Source organism: Prorops nasuta, unplaced genomic scaffold (assembly GCF_024137725.1).
Source record: "Prorops nasuta isolate Cenicafe-Biocafe unplaced genomic scaffold, Cenicafe_Pnas_1.2 PNAS00015, whole genome shotgun sequence".
NCBI lineage: Eukaryota > Metazoa > Arthropoda > Insecta > Hymenoptera > Bethylidae > Prorops > Prorops nasuta.
The window spans coordinates 1,619,036-1,643,857 of record NW_027116812.1 but is presented as its reverse complement, the minus strand read 5'-3'; the positions used below and the strand labels follow the sequence as shown (position 1 = coordinate 1,643,857).

Genomic DNA, 24,822 nt, shown 5'->3' with positions numbered 1-24,822 from the left:
TAGAGCTTGAAGAAATTTCAAAGAATTACTCAAATAATTTTACTCTCAACCCGAAACAGAATATTTTATGAATTAAACTTAACCGCACTTAACAACCATTCTAAAATATAATTTTTTTTCAAAGTACTTGTCAGCGATTGGCATATATTTTTTTATAACAATAACAGACGCATGCGTTGCAAAAAAACAAATAAGTTTTTCATTACCCTCTCGTGTATTATAAAATTTCATATAAATATCAATATCGTTCAATAAAAGTATTTGTTTGAAAAACGTGAGGAAAATAGTATATGAAGAGAGTAAAAAGTATTATTTTGATAAAGGAAAATCGTCGGAAAAAATATATATAGATAATAGTGTACTTATATTTATAGAAATGATCTACGGCCGATGGGGAGAAATGGGATGATTTTACAAAATTGTCACCTCACTATGTCTAATTTATCTTGTTTCGGCTTGTAACGAAATGTTTTATTTTATCGTCTTCGAGGGTTTTCGTATTTCTTGATAATTTCAAAACATACATACGACATATGAGTTTTTTATTTGAAAAAAATATTTCTGTTCTAATTGTTAATGATAAAATTCAAACAAGCGATTTATCAGCAAATCTGGTCCTTGATAGATGATAGGCAAAGGCATTGGTTGTACATAGGATAAGCGAAAGCAGCTGGGTGCGCGGATTTAGCGCTTAGCAGCTGATGTATAAAGATGGCTGGTCTTGATACAAACAAATACTGATCAGCGCTATGCTGCTTTTCTCAAAAATATTCCATTAAAAAGGTAAGGCCAGTTTTATTTTTTAACTGCAACCAAATGTAGTTTCCTCCGAATTGCAGAGATAATTTCTTTAGGTTATGCATATTCGAATCAGTTCCGATTTCAGATATAAATAAGGGGTTGCTCTTCGCAATTTTTTTTGCACAAGAATTTCTGTCCTTTGTTAATTTGTAATAAATAACTGTCAAGTATTAGTTGCATCAAACTATTCGTAATTTTGCATAATTACAGTGTTTTAAAATTGTGAATAATTTTAACAGTTAAAATATTTAATTGGGAAGAGGAACATTTGTAGACTGTATTTTTATTAAATAATTAAAATGACGTTATCATAGTTTTAATGTTATTTTTTTTAGGAAGTTATGAAAGAGGATCCTGAGTAAAGTAACAATGGCTTACGATCCACGTGCTTTAAAATATCCAGCAGGATTGCCCAATCAGCATTCTGGACCAAATATAACTGGATATGCGTATCATCCAGGGCATTCTATTCAACATATACAACAGACCGATGAAAATAGGAATGAAAATAATTATGGGAATAAGGAAGCACATTCGCAAATTTCTCATCAGTCATCAGGCACTCAAACTATTCAAAAGATTGATGTTGCCACTATGACTGATCCTTTGCAGATTGATTTTAGACTGACATCAGAGTATTTAGCACGTTGCTCAAGTACATTAGGCCTACCTTATGCTAAAAAGCATGATGATAATAATTCACCCCACAATTGTCAAGAAATCAAACCTAAACTTGAATATGAAGTAGAGCCACAGCACTTTAATGGTAAGGAAATAGATTAATGGCAAATGATTAAAGATTTAATTACTCTGCTTATACTATTTATATCTTTCTATATTTTAGGAATGTTAGTATTTCATTGTCCTGAGTGTGCATACAGATTTGAAGATCGTGAAGCTTTACATGAACATTTGGAAGACCACAGGCAGAGGCCGCATATCTGTGATATCTGTGGTGCCAGTTTAAAGAGGAAGGAACATTTAGACCGTCATAAGCAAGGGCACAATAAAGATAGGCCCTATCAATGTGGCATGTGCTGTAAAGCATTTAAACGTAATGAGCATCTTGCCAGACATATGATTATTCACTCTGGCAGCAAAAATCAAATTTGTAAAGAATGTGGAAAAGCATTTTATAGGAAAGATCATTTGAAGAAACATCTGCAAAGTCACAATAGTACTCGAAGCAAGAGTTTGACTAATTTGCAAGGTCATCAAAATGGTCAAAATACCAATGAGGACATGGATAACTTTGGTAATGCAATGAGGCACACCAGCCCTCCTTTTTCTGTTTTACGAACTTAGTTGTAAGTTTGTTATTAATCTATTTACCCTTGTTTTTTTTTTTCTTATATTATGGAAAGTGACTTATTTTTACTGTTAATCATGTTGGATTACATGAGAATTGTTATAGACACGTGCGTTCGTACAGGGGGAGATACACTTACCAGTGACAGAATTTTGTGTGATTACAATAATTATCGTTAATCTTATCTTTTTTTTTTGTATATTCAGTATTTTGAATAATTGCAAGACTCATATAATGAATTTGTTGACAAAATTCTACGTTTTCGTAAAATTGGGTCGACTCAAGTTGAGAGGTGGGCGAACGGCATTTGTTACTTACACGGAATATATTAAAAATGCTTCCTTAGAACGTAAACGAGAAGATAGAATACTATATTGCATAGAGTAAAAATTAAAATGTCGTGGTGAATAAGAATTTCGTAAGATATATAAATATATATCACAAAATGATGGCTTCCCGACTACGTATTTAAAAATTAGTGAAATAAAAGCTATAATTACCTTGTGACGAACTGCACGAGCAAATCTTGTTATATTCGCCATCATTAAGAATGTATGCGCTTAACTTAAAGTGCGCGAATGTGAATTTAACGAATACGAATGGATCAACGCCATGTGAAATTTAGCATTAAGCATTTACACTTTGCTTATAATCAATAAGTATATATTATATATATATATTGTTATGTCAAATTTATCATGTAAAATATATTTATTAAGAATGAATAATATGTACCAGCTTTAACTTTATAGCGTGCTTTATATGTACACAATATGTGAGACTGATGGAAAATTGTACATTTAGAAATCAATTTTGTTATTAATTGTAGCTGCCATAATTAAAATAATAAACCATTATTATGTAAAAAAAATCCTGTATCTTCTTTTTTAAATAAAGAAATAATAAAAACTTAAAGAATGGTCCTTTGTCTTTAAAATAAACGAGACGAGGCATTTGCTTCATACAATTTTCATATATATATAGATATATTATGTTGGGTATTACATAAAGCAGCACTGGGAAATGTTTGAAAAACGTCCACAAACTTTGAATTTCCATTCTCGCAGGCTAAATTCGTTTGATGGCATATCTATTATCTACATCGACCTATTCTCTCCTGCTCATCAATAATTACTATTACTTAAGTTTTGCTTCGTTTTCCATCTATTTGTTTTCCTCGTATGTTGTATTCTCAAAGATTACACGTTTTATGCATTTTTTACAAAAATAAAACGCTGAGATCAGAGGGATCGCTGGTTTCTGTTCTCTCCATTTTTAATTGTATCTTCGCGCGATTCTATTCCTTGTCAATGCTCGTTAAATTTTTTTCACTTCAACTTTGATTAACGACAGCGAACGTATATAACTTGTACCCTGGAAGACATCGGTACAAATTTTCAAGGGTAATAGAAACGATATCGTTGAGTACCAACGACATTCGTTTCTCATGTTCTCATCTATAGGCTCGCAAATACAACTTATTCACACAACTACTCGATCTTTCGTATCCTGCGATATTCGCAAAGTGCACTCTAAATATATTCTTATAAAAATGAGAATTTCCCTTGGAGGACCATCTACAAAATACGTGTAGCAGCAATCATAGCCTAGATTGAAAAACTTAAGCTGATTCACACAGCTGGCTCACCTCTTCGATAAGGTTCTAGGAAAATAATTTATAAATTAGTGGACACCCTGGGCTTCTATATCTCACACGTTTCATATGTATATGGCTTATCCATAAAATCTCTAAACTATTGGGAACGAAACGAAGTTAAATGCTTTGTACTATGTCGAGGAATTTGTATATCTTTTCATACCTATTTCATCGTAACTTTCTCTCTCTCTCTCTCTCTCTCTCTCTCTCTCTCTCTCTCTCTCTTCTCTCTCTTTCTCTCTCTTTCTCTCTCTTTCTCTCTCTTTCTCTCTCATTCTCTTCTGCTAGCATGACGTATCTCTGTTATTGAAAAACCATTAATAATATTGGGACGCGCGATAGGCGTACAGACACACGCACAAATACCCACACATACATAGTTGCTGCTTCATTAAAGGAACAGCAACTGACAAATAAAATCGAGCCAGCTAAATTCAATTTTACTTAGCAATTGATCCGTGCAAAATCTAGTCAAATTCAAAATAAACTTTGCATAGGTCAATCGGTATATAGGGTGAGGCATTCATAACGCTCCGTAGCTAGGACGTAGAAATTGATTTATCTGAGTAAACCTAGGAGATAGCAATTATTTGTGCAAAACCTCTTTGAATGCAAACAGAAAGGAGCTTCGAAAAGGTCTTGTGCAACAAATTAACATCCGTGGTTAACCAGATAAACATTTTCCAATTACTCTTATGTATCTATACTTTGGAACGTGTTAATTGCCTCAACCTGTATATATTCGAGCTCGTTAAACGCAAATATCATATTTCACATTTAATCCTTTATCAATCGAATTTTCTGTCGTCTTCCACGATCAATATAACCATGTGTTTCGATCCTGCGTAGAAAAATATCGTTTTCACAATCATCATTGTCATACCAAGAAACTTACAACAAGCATTAAACCAGTTGTTCATTTGAATTTTACACTCACGTGACTCAATTTTCGTACGATCGAGTCAACTCAAGAATCTCCAAGAAAATACAAAGATCATTCTGACGAAAAATCTTTTTCATCGAAGTTCTATTTACAGTCAATTTTTCAATGCCGATTAATCAAATTGGGAAATGTTCATCGCTTGGCGATTAGGCATTTGGCGAAATGAAGAAAACCAATAATCACAATTAGGCCCAAAAGATTTGACAAATAATCCTTTTCTAGAAATCGTGTGAGTTTTGTAAAAAAGTTTGTTCGCTCTGTCTTTGACGAGGATAAGTATATAAATACACAATAGCAATATCGTCATCTTGGAACAGATTTTTATCTCTTCGCCGAATAAATCTACAGATTTAGCATTATCTATCACTCATATGTTACTACTAAAAATATGTAATATTGTAATACCGCCACCTCGTTCTTCCATCCCAATAAACTACTACTTTCTGCTAATAAAGAAATTGGTGGCCGGTATCGTAAAGTGAGATGGAATTTGGCGAGTTGGTTACAAGAGGGGTCTCAAAAACAGAGCTTAACGTCATCGTGCATCAGTCGCTTTTCGTTAGACTGCTTTAAATGGCAAAAGTTGTTTCGAATACCTGAAAAGTCCAGCGCTACGCAAAGGCACTGGGTTCTTTATTATTTTCTTTCCTTACACGGGGGTACACGTTAACTATTGCCTTCTGTCTCTGTAGGAACACCACACAACTACGTCTATATTTTTTAGGGAAAAAATCCTCTTTCTCCTCGTTCAATCTCACCAGCCGTTCATTTTGTCAAGAAAATATTTATGAAAACTTAGAATGATGAAAACTTTCATGATTTGAAACGAATCTGACATGCTTCGAACTTGAAAAATTTACAGCTGTTGAGAGAGAATAAAAAATATGACAATTATAGTAAAAATCACTCCAGGCGCTTCTTAAACCTTTAAAATAGACGATCGTTCCTCTGTCGTTTCCTCTAATTGTTCGTATTCTGACGAAATACGGTATAGCTACATTTGCTTTATTCTTTTGCTTAAAAAAATTCAATTTTTTCATTCCAAAGGCCTAACTACGTGTACTCAAACGTAAAAAATTCATTCGCAAAATTCACCTGATTCAAACGTAAGTCTGTTTTTCAAGATTTTCTCTCTCCTGTGTTCTTTCACTCGCTTATCAACAAACATGCACGCACTTACATCTCACACGCGCATACGCAAACTGCAAGCAGCTAATACACGCTTACAAACACATACATTCTGCTTTGTCCACGCTTAAGAATAGTAATATTTTTTTCTTGTATACAAACTTATAAGCTAAATATTAAATCTATCATGTATGTACTCTCGATTTTTATGATTACAAGTACATGGCGGTGGAGTATTTTATTACAGCTCATCCTCAGAATTTTATATATATATATATATATACGGCTTTCAGTATATGTATACTATGTATATTATATATTCTTAGTATAATCTTATACTTGAGGTCTGACAAAACCTGAATTTTCGTATTACTTGCTAGAACGTTTTCGTGCTACTAATGTAATGCTATAGCGGGACATTATATTGACAATATTTTCATCACGTTACGTTTCGATAAGAATAAAAGTTTCTCTATGAATAAAAGATATTTGTAGATAAAGTAAGATCGCTGAGTAATCAGGGAATAGTGCGCCCGCTAAGTAATCTTTCTATTTATAGGACTCTCTGATAGAAGCACATAAAAATATCGTTATGCTACATTTATCTTATAGTATTTTGTATAGTGAATATGTTTGTAGTCTTTACTTTAGAGTCTCGACTCGTTATCTCCACTGATCGCATTACACTGTTAGTAGCATGAAAACGTTGCATCTTTTTATCCTTACTGATACAGACATTATGAAATATCAGCTGCGTCTGCAGTAATATTTTTAATGCCTATATTATCTAGATTTATAACAAAAAATTATATTTAAACATATGCATTACATATCACTGCAACTAAACATCCCTATATATATGGCAAGAAAGTAAAAAGGCGAGGTGAATTGAAGAACATGGCACGACTAATAATACTAAAACAGAAATGGATGTAAAGTTTTGAAAACCAGCCAAACAATTGGAGCATTGTTCCTCGTTCCAAAAAGATCACAGTCCACAAAAAGATTACTTCAATGGATAAATATAATTCAATATTTAATTACGTAAAGTTTTACCGTTACTAAGTATATACTAGTATATAAAATGTAAAACTAAATTTACGACACTTGCTTAAGGACAATCTTACGAATGTAATCAGTGCTCAACGAAGATTAAAGGCATTTAACGAAAAAAAATATGTATAAAAACAATGTAAAAACCATATAAAAACGAAGCAAACTCAATAAGAGATTTCACATGATGGATTTAGTACGACTTTGTTGAATCGTAAAATATATATATAAATATATGCGCATTTTGTAAAAAAGGGATATACATAAAAATTTAGAACTATAATGTAAAATATAAAATACTGACAACTTTGTATATAAAGCGAAAGAAAAAGTTAAGAAAAATGAAATAATATTGCCACATGATTCAACATACCATTGCTCTCAAAGCTTCTTTTCCACTTAAATGAAAATCCAACTCCATTTACAATAGAATTTTAATACTTTCAATGGAAGAGTAGTGTATTATTTAAAATAATTTTAATTCTTCGAGAATTTTAATTCTTCGAGAAATTTAATTAAAAAGAAATAGAATCAAGAAGCACTCACTGAATGCCTTTTGGCTAAATTTTAGTATTGCTTTTTGCTAAACGATCATGGGAGTAACAAAAATCTTACAATTTAATAATTTTTAAGACATATCTATAATATCAATTTCATAATGGGCCGTGAAAAAAAACGGTATCTTTTTTAAATCCTACCATAATTGAAAGGAAAGGAAGAAAGAAGTATACATATACACCTTACTGTTATTTCCCTCTCCTGACAATCGACCGAGTTCATACATATAACACCAAGCTTTCATAAAAATATTTTTTGTTTCTTAAATACAAACAATATGGCAAGACTTTTGGATCAGGCTTCTAACCTATATCTCTAAGGAAAATTTTAGTTTTTTCTTTCAATTATTTATGCTCTCCATGTCAAACTGCGCTTAATGTACACCTACACTTTTAGCTTCTGTTTATTTTTTTTTATTTTATTTTATTTTTTTTTTGGAAAGATTCACTTTTTTTCCATGTAAATCTGCTTAAAATTGCAGTCCTCTTTGATATAATATCTAAGTCTGCAGCAGCAAGGCTATTGCAAAATTATGCATGATTATTTTTGTCAGACTCCGATGAATTGCAAATGACGTTAGGTGCAAACAACGAATATCCCTTTTATGGTAAAATATAGTTATGAAGTTTACCACGAGATTGTTTCAGTGTTACCTCTTTGACGAGGTGTTCCCCTGATCTCAGAAATCTTTTACATGTCCCAGAAAGCTGAGATCGTGAGATTGATAAGGATTCGACGTAGCCAGCGATGTAGCGGTAGACTGGTGTGCCACATTTACAGCGGCCAAATGATGATGATGCAATGTATGATGAGGACCGTGCGTGTGTAAAATGTTATTAGGATGGGGAACTTGAAAGTTCCCTGGTGGCGGGGCTCAGGACAGGAGTGGACCTGGATGTCCCCCGGGAAGAACAGATGATGCGGATACGGTTGACGTCTGCATACTTGTTACATTGTTTTGTTGTTGATTCTGTTGCTGAGAACCTTTAAAAACAGTATAAATATTAATGATTAATTTAATTCCAGTAGAAGATAAATTTATTACATCTTCATACCAGCATTTTGGCTTAGTTCAGCCTTTACTCTCCTAGCAATGTGGCTTCTGGTGTGTTTCCGTAAATGATCTTTTCGATAAAAGCCTTTACCACACTCTGTACATACATGTCGTTTTTCACCAGAATGTATCACAAAGTGTAATGTCAATTGTTCCTTCCGTTTGAAAGCTTTTAGACAAACAGTACAAACATACGGCCTCTCAGGATTATGACTTTGCTTATGACGTGTAAGATGATCTTTACGTTTAAGTCCTGCACCACAAATGTCGCAGACAAATCTACGCTCTAAAGTATGACCCAATAAATGCTGTTCTAGCAGTTCACGCTCTGGGTATGCCATATGGCATTCGGGACAGCAATATAAGGTCGAGCCATCCAAAGCAGTTGTCAAACGAATTTCACCAGGTTTGGGTCGTGGCTTTTTCTCCTTTGGAGCCTTCTTTTTTTTCTTCTTCTTATTATTCGGAGACATCATAATGTTTGGTGTAGTCGTAGTTGCCACAGCCACGGAAGTGGTTTGAGCCATTTCTGATTCTTTCTTTATACTTTCTGCAGAGTACTTGAGAAAATGATGTAAACTTAACGGTAGGGTACTGGCTGGTAAGTGACTGAGGTAGTCTGCCACTGTAGATCCAGGAGTGGCTAGTGATTGCCATGTGGCAGGCATAGTAGCTGGTGTTTGGGTATGAGCGTGCTGCTGATGATGCTGGTGCATGTTATATTCCTGCTGGCCTCCATTTGTTGTTGCATCCCCATTACGCTGCTCCTCTGACTTCTTGTCCTTACTCTTGTCCTTATCCTGCAGCAGGTTACAAACATCCTGCTGATTTATAGTTTCTGTAGTTTGCTAAAATTAATTATTCGCACATAGTTAAACCACAAACACAAGCATGCTTCATAAACGAAGAGATGAGTAAAAATATGCGGCAATAATTTACTTGATGATAAGGACGCTTCTCCTGCATTCCTGGTGAATTGGTGGGCCTCTGCTGAACCTGCTGTGCCTGGGAATAGGGTACGTTTGGATAGTGATGAACATTGCTGTTTGGATAGCTTGCCTTGTTGTTCATCATCACTTGGGACTGGGCAGTCTGCACGCCGTTCGTCTCAGGACGGTACTTTCCCATTACCGGCACTCCAATTGGAGGCTGGTTGGGAAAATGATTGGCGTAGCGTGCACCTGCACCACCGGATCCGTCCGTGGCAAATTGGTGGATACTTGGTATAGTACCAGGAAAATGGCCTCCGAACGGCGGGAAATTCATTGCAGCTCGTCAATCAGATACCTAAAAATTCCATACGCTTTTATTATAACAGCACAAACGCCATCAAAAACACAAAGTCTCAACGCTGCATCAATCAAAATTCGATTAGCTTTCTAGTTTGTACACAAAGATTGTTCTTTTTTTCACCAAGATATTGTACCAACTTGGAAGAAATCGTTGAGATTAAAATAAAGACTGATAAAGAAAAAAACCAAAGTAACAAATGAAGGAGAAAGAGTTCCGGTGTGAAAAAGATCGTATCATGAATAATTGGGAACCTTCCGATGTGTCTTGGATAAAAAGAAGTAATCAATGGGTAGATTCAGCGATTGAAGGGAAAAGTAAATGTGAAGAAATCATGAAAAAATCTGGACCTTCTGACGAAACGCGCGTATTTACTCACAGCAACGTCCCTCTCCCCATGTTTCCACGGCTTCCTCGGAGATCCTTTCCTCTTCGGGATTTCCCACGTCAAAAAATGCGAAATAGGTGAGAATAGATTCCTCGACAGTGGAAAGCACGCGATATTAATATAAAAGCAAAAGCTCACATGCCCAAGAACGCACACGGGAACACAAACTCTGTCAAAATCTTGATGCGAAAGGCACACACAGTATTCTACACAAATCCGGCCCTTTTGTCCTTGCGCGCTCGCTCACTCTCTCTCTTTCTCCCTCTAGCTCTCTATACTCGTTCCCTCTCTCGCTCTATCTCTTTCTCCCCCCTTTAAGTCTGCTCGGATTCGGCCTTTCTCTCCCTCTCTCTCACACAATCTATCTCTCTCAAGGGCAGACAGCGAGTAAAACGCAAAGATAGTCGAGCTTCACTTTCGATTGTTGCGGAAGGATAATTTTTTAAGGGTGTTTTGCGCGAATAGAATATAATCGTATAATAATAAAGAGAGGAAGAGAGGTCGAAGACCAATATTATGAAGAAGAAGAGCAAGTGGAATTGAGAGAGAATATAGAGGGGAAAAAATGCCAGCAACGGGGCGACGTCGGTGGCGTTGAAAAAGGAATTGAACGAACGTAGTGTGCGCTGTAGGACCGTCGCGACGCGTGAGCGCGGCATGAGGATTGGGGGAGTGAAGGGCGGGGAGGGGGACTCAGGAAGGGGGGAAATTACGCGAAGAGAGGGTGGAAGGGAGAAGGGGTGCGCGATTGTTGCAGAGGGATGGGTAGGGCAGCGGGAACAAGTGGTGGTAACGTGGATGGGTAGGGAAGGATGAGGTAGTAGGAGTGGTAGAGAGAAGAGGAGAGAGTGAGAGAGTGACTGAGAAAGAAAGGGGGAGCGCAGAAGGAAAGGGAGAGAAGGGGAGAGTGTGCGTGGGAGAGGGGAGCGGGAGGGAATAGGGGGACGAGGACGGAGAGAATGCGTCCTTCCCCTCACTGCACCCAGTCGATACGGGGGCCGAATTTGCACGAAATTCAGCAGAAAATGGCCGTTCCCCGACTCGACTAGCCTCTTACAAGCAAAACTCATCCCGTCCCTTTTCCACCCACGAGATTACATGCTTACCATTTATGTTGGCTGTAGTTCACCTGGTCCTTAATGAATTTCGCCGAGGTTTTCGAATGTTGAAAAAGATCCCTTGGTGTGCGTGGCGTTGACACCTGTCTCTCAAGTCGGTGCCCCCACCCCACCCGTCCGCCCTCTACTGTGCCAGCCTCTTAACTATTTTTTCTCTCTCCTAGTTCCCAGTCCCAACTCCCGGTCCTCGTCCTCCTCCTCGCTCGCGAATCGCGACCGCGTCGCCCGGCGAAAATGCCCGAATCCGTCGGGCTTTTAACTTCCAATCCCTCTCTCGACTACCTCTCTCTCCTACCCCCCGTTCTCTCTACGCTCAACCCTTTCCATACCACTTCTCTTTCTTTCTCTCTCTCTCTCTCTCTCTCTCTCTCTCTCTCTCTCTCTCTCTCTTTCCTATAATTATCATAATCCTCATCCCCCTTTACCGCCTCGGAATAAAGAATGTAAACAAACACAAGAACTTACTACGTACGAGCGTTAAATTTGTTTAAAATTAACAATCACAGGCTGAATGAAACTTGCAGTATTCTTTATATTAAATGTATGCTTTATTTTAGCTTTCTTTTATAATATTTATGTAAGTAACAATGAAAATGGCTTATGTACTATCCGTACTGACTATGGTAATAATAGCTATAGTAATATAATAATAAAATAAAATAAAATAAAATAATATTTGTTGTACAGTTATACCCACCGCCTTGAATTGCAATACTTACATAAAAAAATGTCTCAAATTTTTCTTTCGTTTTTACATAGATGTCACCCGAAACTTATAAATTTATTCGTTAATTAGTCAACCTAGATTATTACTTCAACAATATCCTATCATAATTCTCCAGTGTATATTGCAACAGCTCGATAGTTCATCTGCATTTTTTATCTACGATTGACACGATAAAATTAGGAAGTGCAAAGTCACATCGATAAAACTATATAGTATATGTGGCCTAGAGAAAAAATAATATCGGCCAAAAAGATTCGATAGGAAGATTGTTCAATTTGTATAATAACCACTCTCGATACATTATTGAAGAAGAACGCCGTGTGATCAGGTGACAAAGTTTAACTATTAACTGACCTGCACAGACTTTGCTCACAAAATTAGAAAGAAAGAGATTCTATTGGCTGAAACATTTCCATCGTCATTTTTTCAAAAGCAAAATCAATGCAGGTAAGGGTACCTGATGTTATTCGCAAGTACTTATTAACAAATACATGCAACAATAATAGAGTGAAGATTAGTAAAATACATAATGTTAACATTGGTGTCTCAATATGCAATTACCTCACTGTTCTTTCCTTTTGTTTTCTTTTCATTATCATTTTGTATTAATAACCATCTTACTCGAAAATTCGCTTACTCTCGTTGAAAAAATATACATCAAAGCTTACTAAGGGTCTACGGTTACCCAAATGTACATTATTCCGTAGATGCCCTCTGACTCTGTTTAAATCTCTATAGAATACTTATATTGAACTTGGTGATTCACCAATCACTTCTTTGCTATATCTTGATCGTCAAAAACCGATTAAATAAATAATTAAAATCAACGTTCGTTCAATGCTTACAGGAAACAGTCTTCTTTCCTCCTCCGGGATGTAAAACCGATATATTTACAAATCCTCGCTTTCTTTTAGACAATTGATCTCTTTGTCTTTTACACCTAATTACGTATTTTCCTTATCATCCACAATTTCAAAGGTCCTCGTTAAAGGAGCGCGTAACTCCATACGTAAGACTGCATCGTCTATTGTGCTTTCTACTGAATCCAGTTCACGCATTTAAAAATATAGTTTTGTATTTATACATATATATATATATGTATATCTATATAAACTTCATTTATTCCTAATTCGCGTCATTGAAACAGGATTAGCGGTGAAAACATTTTCCACGAGGCTGAAGAAAAGCGTTCTGTTTTCATCGTTACGCACGCTATAACGCGTACGCAAAAATTTTCAAGGTCCACGAAAGTTCACCCATTTTAACCTGGTACATTTTGCGTAAGAACACCTTGAATAATTATATATACATACATATATATGTATATACATGTATATATATATATATATATTTATAAATTATCGTCTTAATGACCATATACATTTTTAAAGAATTAATTTACGGCTGTTTCACTAAACCTTGATTTTTGGGAAATTTTCAGAATTGACTATTGAGAATTAAATTATCAAGGAGTTACTTGATAATCGTATATTTGTGACAGAGCTATTATTAATGATCCTTTCATAATATATTATATATATATATATTTATATATATATTTATTTATATATTTATTTTTATAGTGCCCAATTTACTATTGCATTATAGTATATTTTCAATCCGCCAGAACGCTTTGTCTCACACGACCTCTGACCTGTTGATGGTTAAAACGGAAATACCGCCCAAGCTGACTCGGGGCGGTATGCTGCTGCTAATGCTGTTGTTGCTGCTGCTGCTGCTGTTGTTGTTGTTGTTGTTGCTGCTGCTGCTGCTGTTGCTGTTGCTGTTGCTGCTGCTGATGGTGAAGCATTGCCATAGCCCCGGTCTCTGCAGCTGTTGGTAAAACTACCGTAGATGGTTCGCTCACACTAATTTGATGGATCTGGACTTGAGGTCCTTGCCCCACTTGAATCTGTATCTGTTGCAGTTCTGGTACTGCAGTCTGCTGTTGCATAGATTCCGTTTGTTGTTGCTGCTGCTGCTGTTGTTCAGTCTGTTGTTGATTCTGGGAATTGTCAGTGGTATTCAAGGGGTCTTCCTTAGCACGTTTGGCAAGGTGAGATTTGGCGTGTTTTCTGAGATGATCCTTTCTGTAGAAGGCTTTCCCACATTCCGTACAAACTTCAGATTTGTGACCGGAGTGTATGACAAAATGCAAATTTAGATGCTCTTTTCGTTTGAATCCTTTCATGCAAACTGAACATATAAACGGTCTGTCAGGATTATGTCCCAATTTGTGTCGTTCCAAATGCTCCTTTCGCTTCAAACCAGCACCACAGATGTCGCAGATAAATCTCCTTTCTATTTTGTGCCCAATGAGATGTTGCTCCAAAAGTTCCTTCTCGGGATATGCCATACTACATTGGGGGCAACAGAAAAGAATTTTGCCATCAAGGGCAGTAACTATGCTTACTTGACCAGGCTTTGGCTTCTTTGGTTTGGGGGGCTTTTTCTTGTACTTCTTTTTTCTCTTCGGCTTGGTACCAGGTTCTTGCTCCTCGACAACGTCTGGAATGATTTCCATTTCGCTACCAGCAACCGTTATCTGTACAGCTTGCTCTCCGGAAGCCGCGCTGCCCGAGGCATCGAGTCCATCGGCGCCAAGAGGACTGGATTCGATTGTGGCTTCGCGTTTTATTGTCTCTGCTGAGAATTTCAAGAAATGCTGCAAACTAAGAGGCAAGGTACTGGCTGGTATCCTCGATAGGTAATCGGCAACCGTAGAGCCAGGAGCTGCAAGACTTTGCCAACTAGCAGGCATGGAAGTAATAAATTCCTCTCCACTCTGATTCCCTTGACTCTTCACGCTCCCCCTTTTGATAAGAGCGACAGGTGTTGTACTTTCCTTAACGTCTTCTTTGGAATCATCCATACCCTCCCTGAGAATCAGATCTTGTGGGATTTGAGCGACCACTGTCAAACCTTCCGGTGCACCAGGAAGCTGTACAGTTTGCTGGACAGTCTGTTGAGAAGTCGTGGTCACAGCCGTTGATGTACTTTGCGTAGTTTGGTCGGATCTGTAAATAATAAATCCAATTAATTCCTCTAGAAAAACTCGTGAAGAATCAACAAACGTCAACGTAGATATTTCATTGGACAAAACTTACGTTTGCGTGGTAGCGACAGTATTTTGTGGTTGAACTTGGAGTTGAACGCCATCCGTGCCTTGCTGGCTATAAGCTACAGTGAGAACGGTAGCAGTATTGGGTGGAAACTGACTTAAGGATAGTGGAGCCAAATGGTACTTGGGCTGATCTGCCGTGTTACCGCTCTGGGACACGGCAGGATTGACCACTTGGATTTGAACAGTTTGTTGCTGTTGAGTACCATCTTTACCAGGTACGGTTATAGGTAGTGTAAAGATTTGCTGCTGCTGGCTGTTACCCTGAGGTACGGCAAAACCATTTGGATCCACAGGCCGGAGATAGTGAACTCCACCTTCCCCGGTGGATAAAACTCCTACTACTTGACCACCGGCAGTCAGGTTCTGCGCAAACTTGGCTGTGGCAAACTGATGCATCGTGCCCGTTGGCAACGAGCCAGTAGTGAACCCAGGAAACGGCGTAAAATTCATCTCTCACCCTGGCCAAACCTAAAAAAAAATCATATTGTAAACTGCAAGAAATAATTGCACGTTATTATTCGTGCTAAATCATTTGATAAACATAACTATGAATAAATAACATAGACCAAAATAACAATAAAAATAGCTCTAATAATAGAATATATATAATCTGATGTAAATAGTATATCAAATAACGATAGGCTTGCACCGAGACGAAGGCATTTAAAGAGTACATTGTCCCTTCCCCCATCATCGAGCTTCGACCCCTCTCCAGAGCCGATTCTCCCAGAAGATGGGATTCTGCGGCGTTTATACGCTAAAGCGCCGAAGTCAAAAGTCGAAGAAGTCGACGTCTTGCTCAGTCTGGTGTCGTGTCATGTAGTCGGTGCCGAGTAAGTTTGCCGCGTCTTCCGGTTGTATTGGTACGTAGGTACTGGGGGTAGAGCGTGACTGCCCCCACCCCAAGAGGGATCCGGGAGCAGGGAGGATAGTTACCGAAGTGGCCCAGGATTATACCCCACTCCACCGCGACGGTGCCCCCACAAGGGTAGGGGGTAGAAGCTCTACCGGGGGAAGAGGGGGAGGGGATGGGAAAACGGGAACCGAACGAGAAATAGAGTCGCTCTCCCTCTCTTTTCTCTCCCTTCTCACACTTGTTCGACAAAGCTTGATAACTGCATGAAAGAAACAGAAGGAAGGGAGAGTAGGTGTTCGGATACGAATGAGAGTTGGTAGGAAGGAAGGAAGAAGGAAAGGTGGGTGGGTAGATAAGTAGGTGGTGGTGGGTGGGTGGGGGTGTATGGAAAGAAGGAAAGGAAGGGAGGAAGAGGAGGAATGGAAGGGAAGAAGGAAGAGTAGCAGCCGGTCGCTCACGTTTTGCACGAGGCGACCACGCGCGGAATTCCCACCGTCGATGTTGGACCGCTGGTAGGTGTGTTGGTACGCGTGTGTGTGTGTCGGTGTGCAAGCTCCAAGGGGTAGGGGTATGTCAAGAAAGAAGGGAGACGAGTCTCGGCTCTCGAACAGGGACTCCCTGGGGAGGGGAACGCGAAATATCGGGAGAGAACACGCGGAGCAGACACCGCGGTAGACGAAGTGGGACACACCGACGCCTGGTTCGCCCTTTGCCGGATAGTGGTAGGAAGAAAAAGAAGCAGAGGTTAGGTTACCCGTGCTTCTCCTCTTTTTCAATGCGTAACAGGGTGCCCCGCTCCTTCCCTATGCTCGCTGTGTCGCGCACCAAATCCAACTCGTTACTCCAACTTCGAGCTTTGCTCGAGCTACAACTTTGATTTCTTCCGTTTTATCAACCGACGATCCTTGCATCGGGACGTAGATTTGTGTATACATATATCTGTTTCTCGGTCTCTTACTAATTGTTCTCAAGCTGGAAATATTTATACTGAACTTAGGACGCGCGATATTAAAGGCGCGACGTGTTTTTCGACTATCACGGAATGGCGAGTGCGACTGACCAGTTGATAGTATTCTCTGTCGCTGGACGCTTGGCAAGACGCGCATGTCGTAATAATGGCGCCGATTCTCTCAAGCATTTCCCCGCGCACCCGCCCAGCACGCCGTCTCTTATTCGCAGCTGGCTATCGTAATCCCGCTTATCGGTATTTTTCTAATATCTGTATCGCATTGAAACTAACTTTTTCTCATACATTGACACGTATGTGGAAAAAAACATGGGATATATGTAGTTTTGTTGACGTGTCGTGGTCATTACTGCCCGGGACGCAGCACGCCAAACGGAATGGCCGTTGGCTTGGCCAAGCCAAACGAGTGACGCATTCGAGAAAGATGACTCGAAAAATGGACGATTGAAATAATTTAGGATAAAAAACATGTAGAAGGTAAGAGAGATTTTCCCAAGGAAATTCATAAAAATTGTGAGAATATCGTTTGGAAAGAAAATGCACGGAACGTAACTGGGCGTTGGCTTCTCATTTGGTGACGCACGGTGGCACGCTACTCCACGTCAGCACAGTCAGCCATCTTGGAATCTGTTAGAAGCTAGCAATGGAAGGAAATGCGACGAGTTTTTGATGTGTATAGAGTCCTTTGTCTCTACGATGATTTCGTAGGCGTTCGTATTTCTAGGCTGGAGTGGATGGGGGAGTCCGTTGGGAAGAGAATGGTTGTAAAAGGGCGAGAAAGTCGAGTGGGAGAGGAATAATAAGGAAGGAGAAGGAGCAGGGAAGGGCAGGGCAGGGTGAGACGAAAACGAAGTACGTACAGAGAGAGAGTAGAAAAGTAAGCAAGCTGAGAGAGTCTCGAGGCAACGGAGGCAGGGCAGGACAGAGTAGAGTAGAGTAGAGCAGAGTAGCAGAGGCAGGGCTGTTGTTTACACCCCCACCTCGTCGGGTTAGAGGCAGCGAGATGCCACGGAGGGGCCTCGGAGACCTCGGCGGGCACCCACCACCACGCAATTTCCAACCCCACCAGCCTCTCAACCACTGTCCGCACCTCCAACCACCCCACCAAAGCCAGCCCGAGCCAAGCTGTGAGCCACGACGAGGGCCCCGCGACGATTTTAGTGTCTTGGGGTGGGTGCTCTTTGTGGCCACAGTTTCGCGGTTTCTCTCCTCCACGTTTCGCATCAAACTCCAACGTCCTCCCGCGATACGCGCCAAACTCTCTCAGCTTAACAACACTTGGTGACAAGCAAGAAAGACAGAGATTATACCACCAGGAGGGAGGACTCAGGAACGTGCTGTGTTCTACCGCTATTTACTTACCGGAGACACGGGTTCCGGTTGTCGTCCGAACTGGTGGATGTCTTCTGTCTTTTTAGTCTGCTCGAAAGAACTTTCTCATTTACGTGTATACACGTCTCAACACTGCTGTTCCGTTCGATAGACTGCCGCCGTGGTGATGTCGGTCGGTCGGTCGCTCGCTTGGTTGGTTGCTTGCTTGAATCGGGGAACCTAGCGCGGAGATCACGTCACGCACAACAGAGACGAGAGAGACGCGCGCGCTTTAACGAGACGAGGATCCTGATGAGCCAGCAGAAGGAAACGGTTCTTTGTAGGTGGAGAGTGCGTGGTGACCGTCTCAGGTGGCGAGAATATTTGCGCGCACTGCGAGTTTTTCTGCGTCAACGCCGTGAGCGACGACGCGCACTCGTTTTCTGGCCTTACGAGAGCCGAGGCCCGAGTGAGATCGAGTATGGCCCCGGTCCCGCAGTCCGTTGGTAAGCGTGGCTCGTGGCTGCTCAGCTCGGCCCGGCCAACGGGCAATGAATTCGAGCTAACGGTACATACGTACCATTCTCGACACACCGCTCACACGTTTTGAATGTCGTCAGCCACTCACTCTTTCTTATTCCTCCTTCTTTTCTTTCAAATTCATTTTTCCTGCTCTTTATATCTCTTTCTCTTTCTGTCTTTTAGTTTAAAATTTCCCTCTGCTCGTCGATAAAAATATAATGTCGTATATTTGCTTTTTCTGCTACTTCCCCTCCCCCCTCTTTAAAATACCGTTCTTGACCCACTCTTACTTCTCTCCTCCTCCTCACCGCTCTCCCTTAAACGAGATACTCCAATTTTTCTGGTCACCGTGATAAAATATGTACCGTCGTTCGCGGATTCCTATGGCGCTATTAATATTCTATCGGACCAAATATCAACTATGGCGGCGGTTACGCCAAGTTTATTCCTGAGAGTGAGGGGAAAGCGGCGCGTGCGCGTGTTCCGATTAAAAACTTCACTCTTCTCCAGAGCAATGCTGTGTCAAGTTAACTGGGAAATCGTTCTCGATTCTACGGACAACTGTGGCGTTTTTTATCAATCTAACCGAAAAGTTACACAGGACCTATTCGTCTGACTTTCTTACTTTTTTCTTCTTTTGATAACTGACTTTCTTGCAACAACACTCTAACTACAATGCTGTGTGCAGTGTAGCTTGAAGCGGCCACTGAAGTTGCGCGCGCACGATGCTTGGCTTGGAAAGGTTTTAAGCGGTTTAAAGAGGTTAGGTTTACTATCGATTGGTCGATAATGCCCACGTTCGATTCGAGAAACAGCGCGCTATTTTCAAAAGCTTCTTTTATTTAACTCTCATTGTCTCTCATCCACCTTAATTTCTAATTGTTTATTTCTGTATTAATGTAATAAATTAATAAATATTTCAAATATATATACGTAAACAATTCAAAGCGTACTTCTTTTATTTCCAATGCAACCCTTTTGTGTCTCAATATATCCTTATTTTTAGTTGTATAGGTTATAAATTAAGAGTCCAAATTATTATATCACTAAAAAATAATAGAAAGTAATCCAAAGTTAAATATCATTTATATCTTGAATAATATATAACACGATCTTTTAATGCAGAATAAATATAAATTTCACACATTGTTTTTACATTTACAGCCTTAAAAATACTTGACTAATATATCATTCTATAATTTAATATTATTAAGGGAAGATATTTCGATCTTAGTTTCTGAAATTTAATAAATATCTTACCCTACAATCTGAAGTTTACTGAACAATATAAATTATATCAACTTGAATATTACACTTGCTTGCACATATTACTTAAATAGTGTTAGAATGTTACTTAGAATAATAAAATAATTGAATATTTTAGTGAGGAATGATATGGCAACGCATTTGCAATAGTTAACAAATTAATAATGAGTTCAAAAAAGCTCCGAGTTCCTTTGTACTCGTTCCATATACAATGAAAAAAGTAGCTTATTACTTTCATAATAAAATGGATTGTCAGTAGCGTTAAGGTCAGGTCTATATTCGTTAGTGTAACTACTATGGTTAGATGATGAGCCATCATGTAAGGAACTTTGAGAAGGTTCTGAATGATGAGGAGATGGTATGCAATTCCTTTTTCTCCATTCAGACTCCATCTTTTCTATAACCCCTTCTTGAAGACCAGAAAAGCTATTAATATGAAGATTATTAATTCTTTTGCTCAATGGCATAAATTCACTGGACTCCTCTTCATTGTTTCTGCCTCTCTTCCTAAATAATAAAAGAGCATTAATATTATTCAAACGATTAATGAGTGATTTTAATAGTATATCTAATCTTATGACATATCGAGAATAAATATAAACAAAGGTTAACCTGTTAGCTTGTGTCATATTGAGATTATATCCGACCATCAGACGGAATTTATAATAATTCACCTGTTTTCATTAAGTCCATCTTTAGTTTCTTATTAATTTAATACGCATGAAAAAATATTCTCACTAGCAATATTGCGTTTAAACATTGGAGATAGGCATACAGGAAGATTTTATAAGAATTTTTATTACATGTTCTGCTAATGTTCTGATCTGGAGACTTGGATAGTACCTAGCGGCAAATTCTTAAAGCTCTGAATTTCTGAAGCTCTGTCGTTGTATAAGAGATGGCACTATTTACCCTATTCAAAAATTTATTAATGATTTCCTTTTTCTCCACTCTTGATTTGACTTGATATCCAGTGATATTATTAAGGCTTTTACTAAATTTGAAGTTTAAGTAAAGGTAAAGCAGATTAAAATTTGTATTATATTCACGTTTTAATTTAAAAACGTATGAATTTGGTTATAACCTGTAGCTTCTTTATAGATGTTTTTTTCTATTGTTTTTCAATGAAAAAGTTATAAAAAGATATGAAATAACATGGAAACAATAGTGAAATGATAATTGCTTATAATGCCGTCATTGATTTATATAAATTGGCTTTTTAATTCATGGTAATAAGATATCGTTTATCGATGAGTCATTGTATTCGGATGACAGTTATCAGGTTCTTAGTATCGAGCCCCGACTACCAAGAAACTTTTTGGTTCGGTTTCTGGTTATTGAACAATATTCTTTTTCAGAGAGAATTTCATAAACAAAAATACAATAATATTCTAGCAGGAGTAGAAAGATTTTTCATATACCTGCAGTTCTTTTCATTTCTAAGAACGAATATAATTATTATGTAAATTCAAACATATAAGAAAATTTTTAATTATTAATTTAAGTATTTTACTTATTTTATAAAACAAAATTTTTGTAAAAATATAAAGATGAAACATAATTGTCTGCTCTTGAAGTAGAAAGTTTTTGGAAAAATCAAAATAAAAGACATATTTTTCAAAAGATAATTTTGAAATTAGGTGAATATTTTTGAAGAATAAAAAATAAAGCAATAAGTTTGAGCGTTATCTCTAATAAACTTTCTTCATACTGAAAATTCTACGTATTATTTAAAAAAATTTTTAATTGTAAGAAAGAGTTATACTTTTACTTTTCTTACGCTGGTTCAAGACTAAAATTTCTTGTAAGAGTTATTTTATCCAACTACTGTTTTTTTGTGGATAGCTCACACGCATAGTATATGTCACTTCAAATTTAAAGTGATCAAGACTGATCGTATGAAATAGCCCAATCAGCGTTTATGAGTCATATCACGATATTCTCATGCCATACCTATTACTCACCTGGTAAGCATAGTATACTGTATACCCTCCAATGAAGAGTTGCTCACGGAACAATTCGTAAACCCATATACTATATCTGCTGAATCTTAAAAATCATATTTCCATGCGTAAGGAAAAAGTAAGCAAATATCCGTAGACTCTGTCATTGGGATACGCTAGTTGCTAAGTAAACTTAAAAATTCCAGTTGATCCCAGTAATGCTAAAATCTTTCATAGGTTCTGTTAAAAAAAGGAAGAACCAAAAATAATAAAGAAAAGACAAAAAAACAGAAAATCTTAAAGAACCCTGACATTAATTCGTATATGGCCAAAAGCTCGCGGAGACTATTTTTAGCCAACGGTCTGAGCTAAAAAGGCAAAAATCTCGCTTAACGAATCGAGCAGGGAAATGTTGACCATTATTAAATTTACAGGTTATGGGCGCACGGTTGGATCGAAGATAAATCTGAAATGGTTCGATCGCATTGAATATATGCCATCTGTATTTAGTAAGGCAGGGACACGGTTTAGAGACTGCAAATGTTGATGATGAGTAGGACGAGCATGTTTATAGTAAAAGGTAAGGCTTACATTGACGCACAAAGTGTCCATATTTGGTATTGTTAGAGCAACGGACAACGCCAGTTAGACTAGATGGGTTGGGTGTGTATCGTGTGAATTCAGCAGCGGCGTTAATCACACATTGATATGTAACTGCTCCAGTTACGTACCGATGCGTGTGTTGTCAAAGCTAAATTGATTTTTTCTACAGAGGAAATAGAAGTATCGACCATCTATATACACCACTGTATGCTGATCAGCAACAGAGGAAAAAAAGAACATCTCTCTGTCAACCGTCTAGATTTTGTTGAGAAATCATAGTTTCGCTTATCTCGTAGGATGCAGACATCCGCAGGATAAGGACTGACGTGCTGCGTCTTGCCACAGGAAGTGTGGGGCCCCCTCTTTGCAGATTCTATCCTCGCCATTTTGACTTTCCGATATACCAAAAGAATATCACAATTTACTGTACAGTCCCATAGTTTTTCCTATATCAGTTAATTTTCGTACTCTTATCACTTCCTCATACCCCTGATTCCCTTTCTCCCTCTCGATCGCTTCCATCATCGCTAACAATTCCTAACCTCTTACCCTCACTTAATAGTACTTATTTCTGCCATGCACGTTTTCCTTCCAAAAGAACGTTATTAGGAAAGGCAGTGACGTTAAAAGTTCTAGTGTAGCATAACGAGCTACTCTATTTATCGAAAACGATGTATACGTAAGTTTAATGAAACGTTATGATACAGCACAGATGTGCTTCTAGTTACTTCGGATGCCGGCAGGTGGAATGCTTCGCTGATTAGCTAAGCCGAATATTATAAGCTATGTAATTTCTGAGATTTCTCATGCGTCACTGGGTCACTTGATACTTTCTACCAGTAGTGGTCAATACACTACTATTCTAGAATGAAGTACGCCTTCTGCAAATTTCTCTTCGTGTTCTCTTAAACAGAGATCATTACTGTTCGAATGTTTCGACAAACTCATTAGCAATTTAAATGTCCAACGTATTATTTGTGCGTGTTAATGTTTTCGTGCGTCCCAATGACGTGTAAGCTGCTACTTTTCTCAACATATTTATCTCCATGGACATTATACAACGACTAGCTAGTATTGTCTTTGACTTTGATTCAAAGCGATAGTTAAAAGGGGTCAATTCAGAGTGGACGGACTGATATTGATAAAGTTTCGTAACAAAATAAGGGATTACTAGGTATATTTAAAACAGAAAACGATCATATACACATGCTTTCCCGATAACCAGGTTAGTTGCGTTCACAGATCTCACAAGATGAAGTTATGTTAGGATTGACATTGGCAGAATAACAGACGGATGGAGGGGACTACATACACGCACCACAAACGCACATCATATATATAGAATGGAGTTGTGTTTTCGTCTGCAAAAGTGTCGATTTCGGCATCATTGGATGGGACAAAATGCACGCGTCGAGTAGACAGCAAGGGCCGAACATTCTCACGTGATTCGCACGAGGCACCTTCGAGCTTGGCATATGTCAGCCACGTTGGCCTTGATTCCTCGAGCCGTGAAAAGATCCCGTCGGCGAGTCAATTAAACCAAGCCACCAAGTCATTGACTTTGGCTGCACGGCCAATTTCTCTCTGACGGTACGAAACCGGCCCAAAAACTCTTACGCATCGTGACGATCATCAATTAAATCTTTATTTCCCTTATTGCACGCATCCTTTTTTACCAATGCCAACAATCCAATTATTCAGCCATTTTCCAATCCTGCGTTGATCACATTTCACTTCCAAGCTTTTCAATTCTTTCAACAACTAGACATCTCGCCAATTAAAGTTCCTAATTTATGGAATTAGTTTAACGATAACGAGCAAAAAAGGTTATGGAAGATTCTAGAATGGAATTGAATGGTGAATTAAATTTCCGAGTAAAATTGAGCGTTTGTGCGTAAGTTTGACGAAGGATTGATCGTGATTGGATGTATGAATGTTAAGTGAGACGATAACTGAATTTTTGTTGAGTGCCAGGGGATGAGAATTCGGTCGGTGGTGTAGCTAACGCCTTCTGTCTTTTTCAAGTTGCAGGATTGCATTTTAGTTTGAATGCCACGTTGCAGAGGTGGAGGCAGCATCGGGCAACATCGCAAACGTCTGGCGATCGCCGAATGGGATGAGTCATGGTCGTCATGGTTAGTCTCCCGGATTTGGGCGTGGTGTTAGCCGTTGACGAATTTCTGATCGATCTCAACAATAAACAC

General features: G+C 38.5%; 3 protein-coding genes across 4 annotated transcripts; 1 reads left to right on the top strand and 2 right to left on the bottom strand.

Annotated features, from left to right (window-relative positions):
- The first annotated feature begins 445 nt into the window (after positions 1 to 445).
- LOC136779140 (zinc finger and SCAN domain-containing protein 31-like) lies at positions 446 to 3,935 on the top strand. The gene is made up of 3 exons (XM_066736527.1): positions 446 to 783; positions 1,137 to 1,567; positions 1,646 to 3,935. The coding sequence occupies exons 2-3, from the start codon at positions 1,171 to 1,173 to the stop codon at positions 2,104 to 2,106; spliced, it is 858 nt and encodes a 285-aa protein (XP_066592624.1). The 5' UTR covers positions 446 to 783; positions 1,137 to 1,170; the 3' UTR covers positions 2,107 to 3,935.
- A 120-nt stretch (positions 3,936 to 4,055) lies between these two features.
- Positions 4,056 to 11,380, bottom strand: LOC136779136 (uncharacterized). 2 transcript variants are annotated; one of them, XM_066736513.1, is made up of 4 exons: positions 11,288 to 11,380; positions 9,443 to 9,790; positions 8,505 to 9,351; positions 4,056 to 8,433 (listed from the first exon to the last, which is right to left on the bottom strand). In XM_066736513.1, exons 2-4 carry the CDS (start codon positions 9,767 to 9,769, stop codon positions 8,324 to 8,326), a joined length of 1,284 nt encoding a protein of 427 aa, XP_066592610.1. In that variant the 5' UTR covers positions 9,770 to 9,790; positions 11,288 to 11,380; the 3' UTR covers positions 4,056 to 8,323. The 2 variants fall into 2 exon arrangements, with proteins under 2 accessions (XP_066592610.1, XP_066592609.1); XM_066736512.1 differs by lacking the exon at positions 11,288 to 11,380 and adding an exon at positions 10,173 to 10,693.
- Positions 11,381 to 11,825: 445 nt separating this feature from the next.
- On the bottom strand, positions 11,826 to 19,702 carry LOC136779128 (uncharacterized). The gene is made up of 3 exons (XM_066736498.1): positions 18,336 to 19,702; positions 15,134 to 15,618; positions 11,826 to 15,043 (listed from the first exon to the last, which is right to left on the bottom strand). Exons 2-3 carry the CDS (start codon positions 15,598 to 15,600, stop codon positions 13,738 to 13,740), a joined length of 1,773 nt encoding a protein of 590 aa, XP_066592595.1. The 5' UTR covers positions 15,601 to 15,618; positions 18,336 to 19,702; the 3' UTR covers positions 11,826 to 13,737.
- Between the last annotated feature and the right edge of the window lie 5,120 nt (positions 19,703 to 24,822).

What these genes read in the sequence shown, in the direction of transcription:
- LOC136779140 (XM_066736527.1), top strand. Translation starts at nt 1,171, where the DNA reads ATGGCTTACGATCCACGTGCTTTAAAATATCCAGCAGGATTGCCCAAT. An exon ending in AGAGCCACAGCACTTTAATG is followed by an intron (nt 1,568 to 1,645) that starts GTAAGGAAATAG and finishes TCTATATTTTAG; the next exon opens with GAATGTTAGTATTTCATTGT.
- LOC136779136 (XM_066736513.1), bottom strand. Translation starts at nt 9,769, where the DNA reads ATGAATTTCCCGCCGTTCGGAGGCCATTTTCCTGGTACTATACCAAGT. An exon ending in AGAAGCGTCCTTATCATCAA is followed by an intron (nt 9,352 to 9,442) that starts GTAAATTATTGC and finishes AATTAATTTTAG; the next exon opens with CAAACTACAGAAACTATAAA. An exon ending in TGAACTAAGCCAAAATGCTG is followed by an intron (nt 8,434 to 8,504) that starts GTATGAAGATGT and finishes CTGTTTTTAAAG; the next exon opens with GTTCTCAGCAACAGAATCAA.
- LOC136779128 (XM_066736498.1), bottom strand. Translation starts at nt 15,600, where the DNA reads ATGAATTTTACGCCGTTTCCTGGGTTCACTACTGGCTCGTTGCCAACG. An exon ending in ACTGTCGCTACCACGCAAAC is followed by an intron (nt 15,044 to 15,133) that starts GTAAGTTTTGTC and finishes TATTATTTACAG; the next exon opens with ATCCGACCAAACTACGCAAA.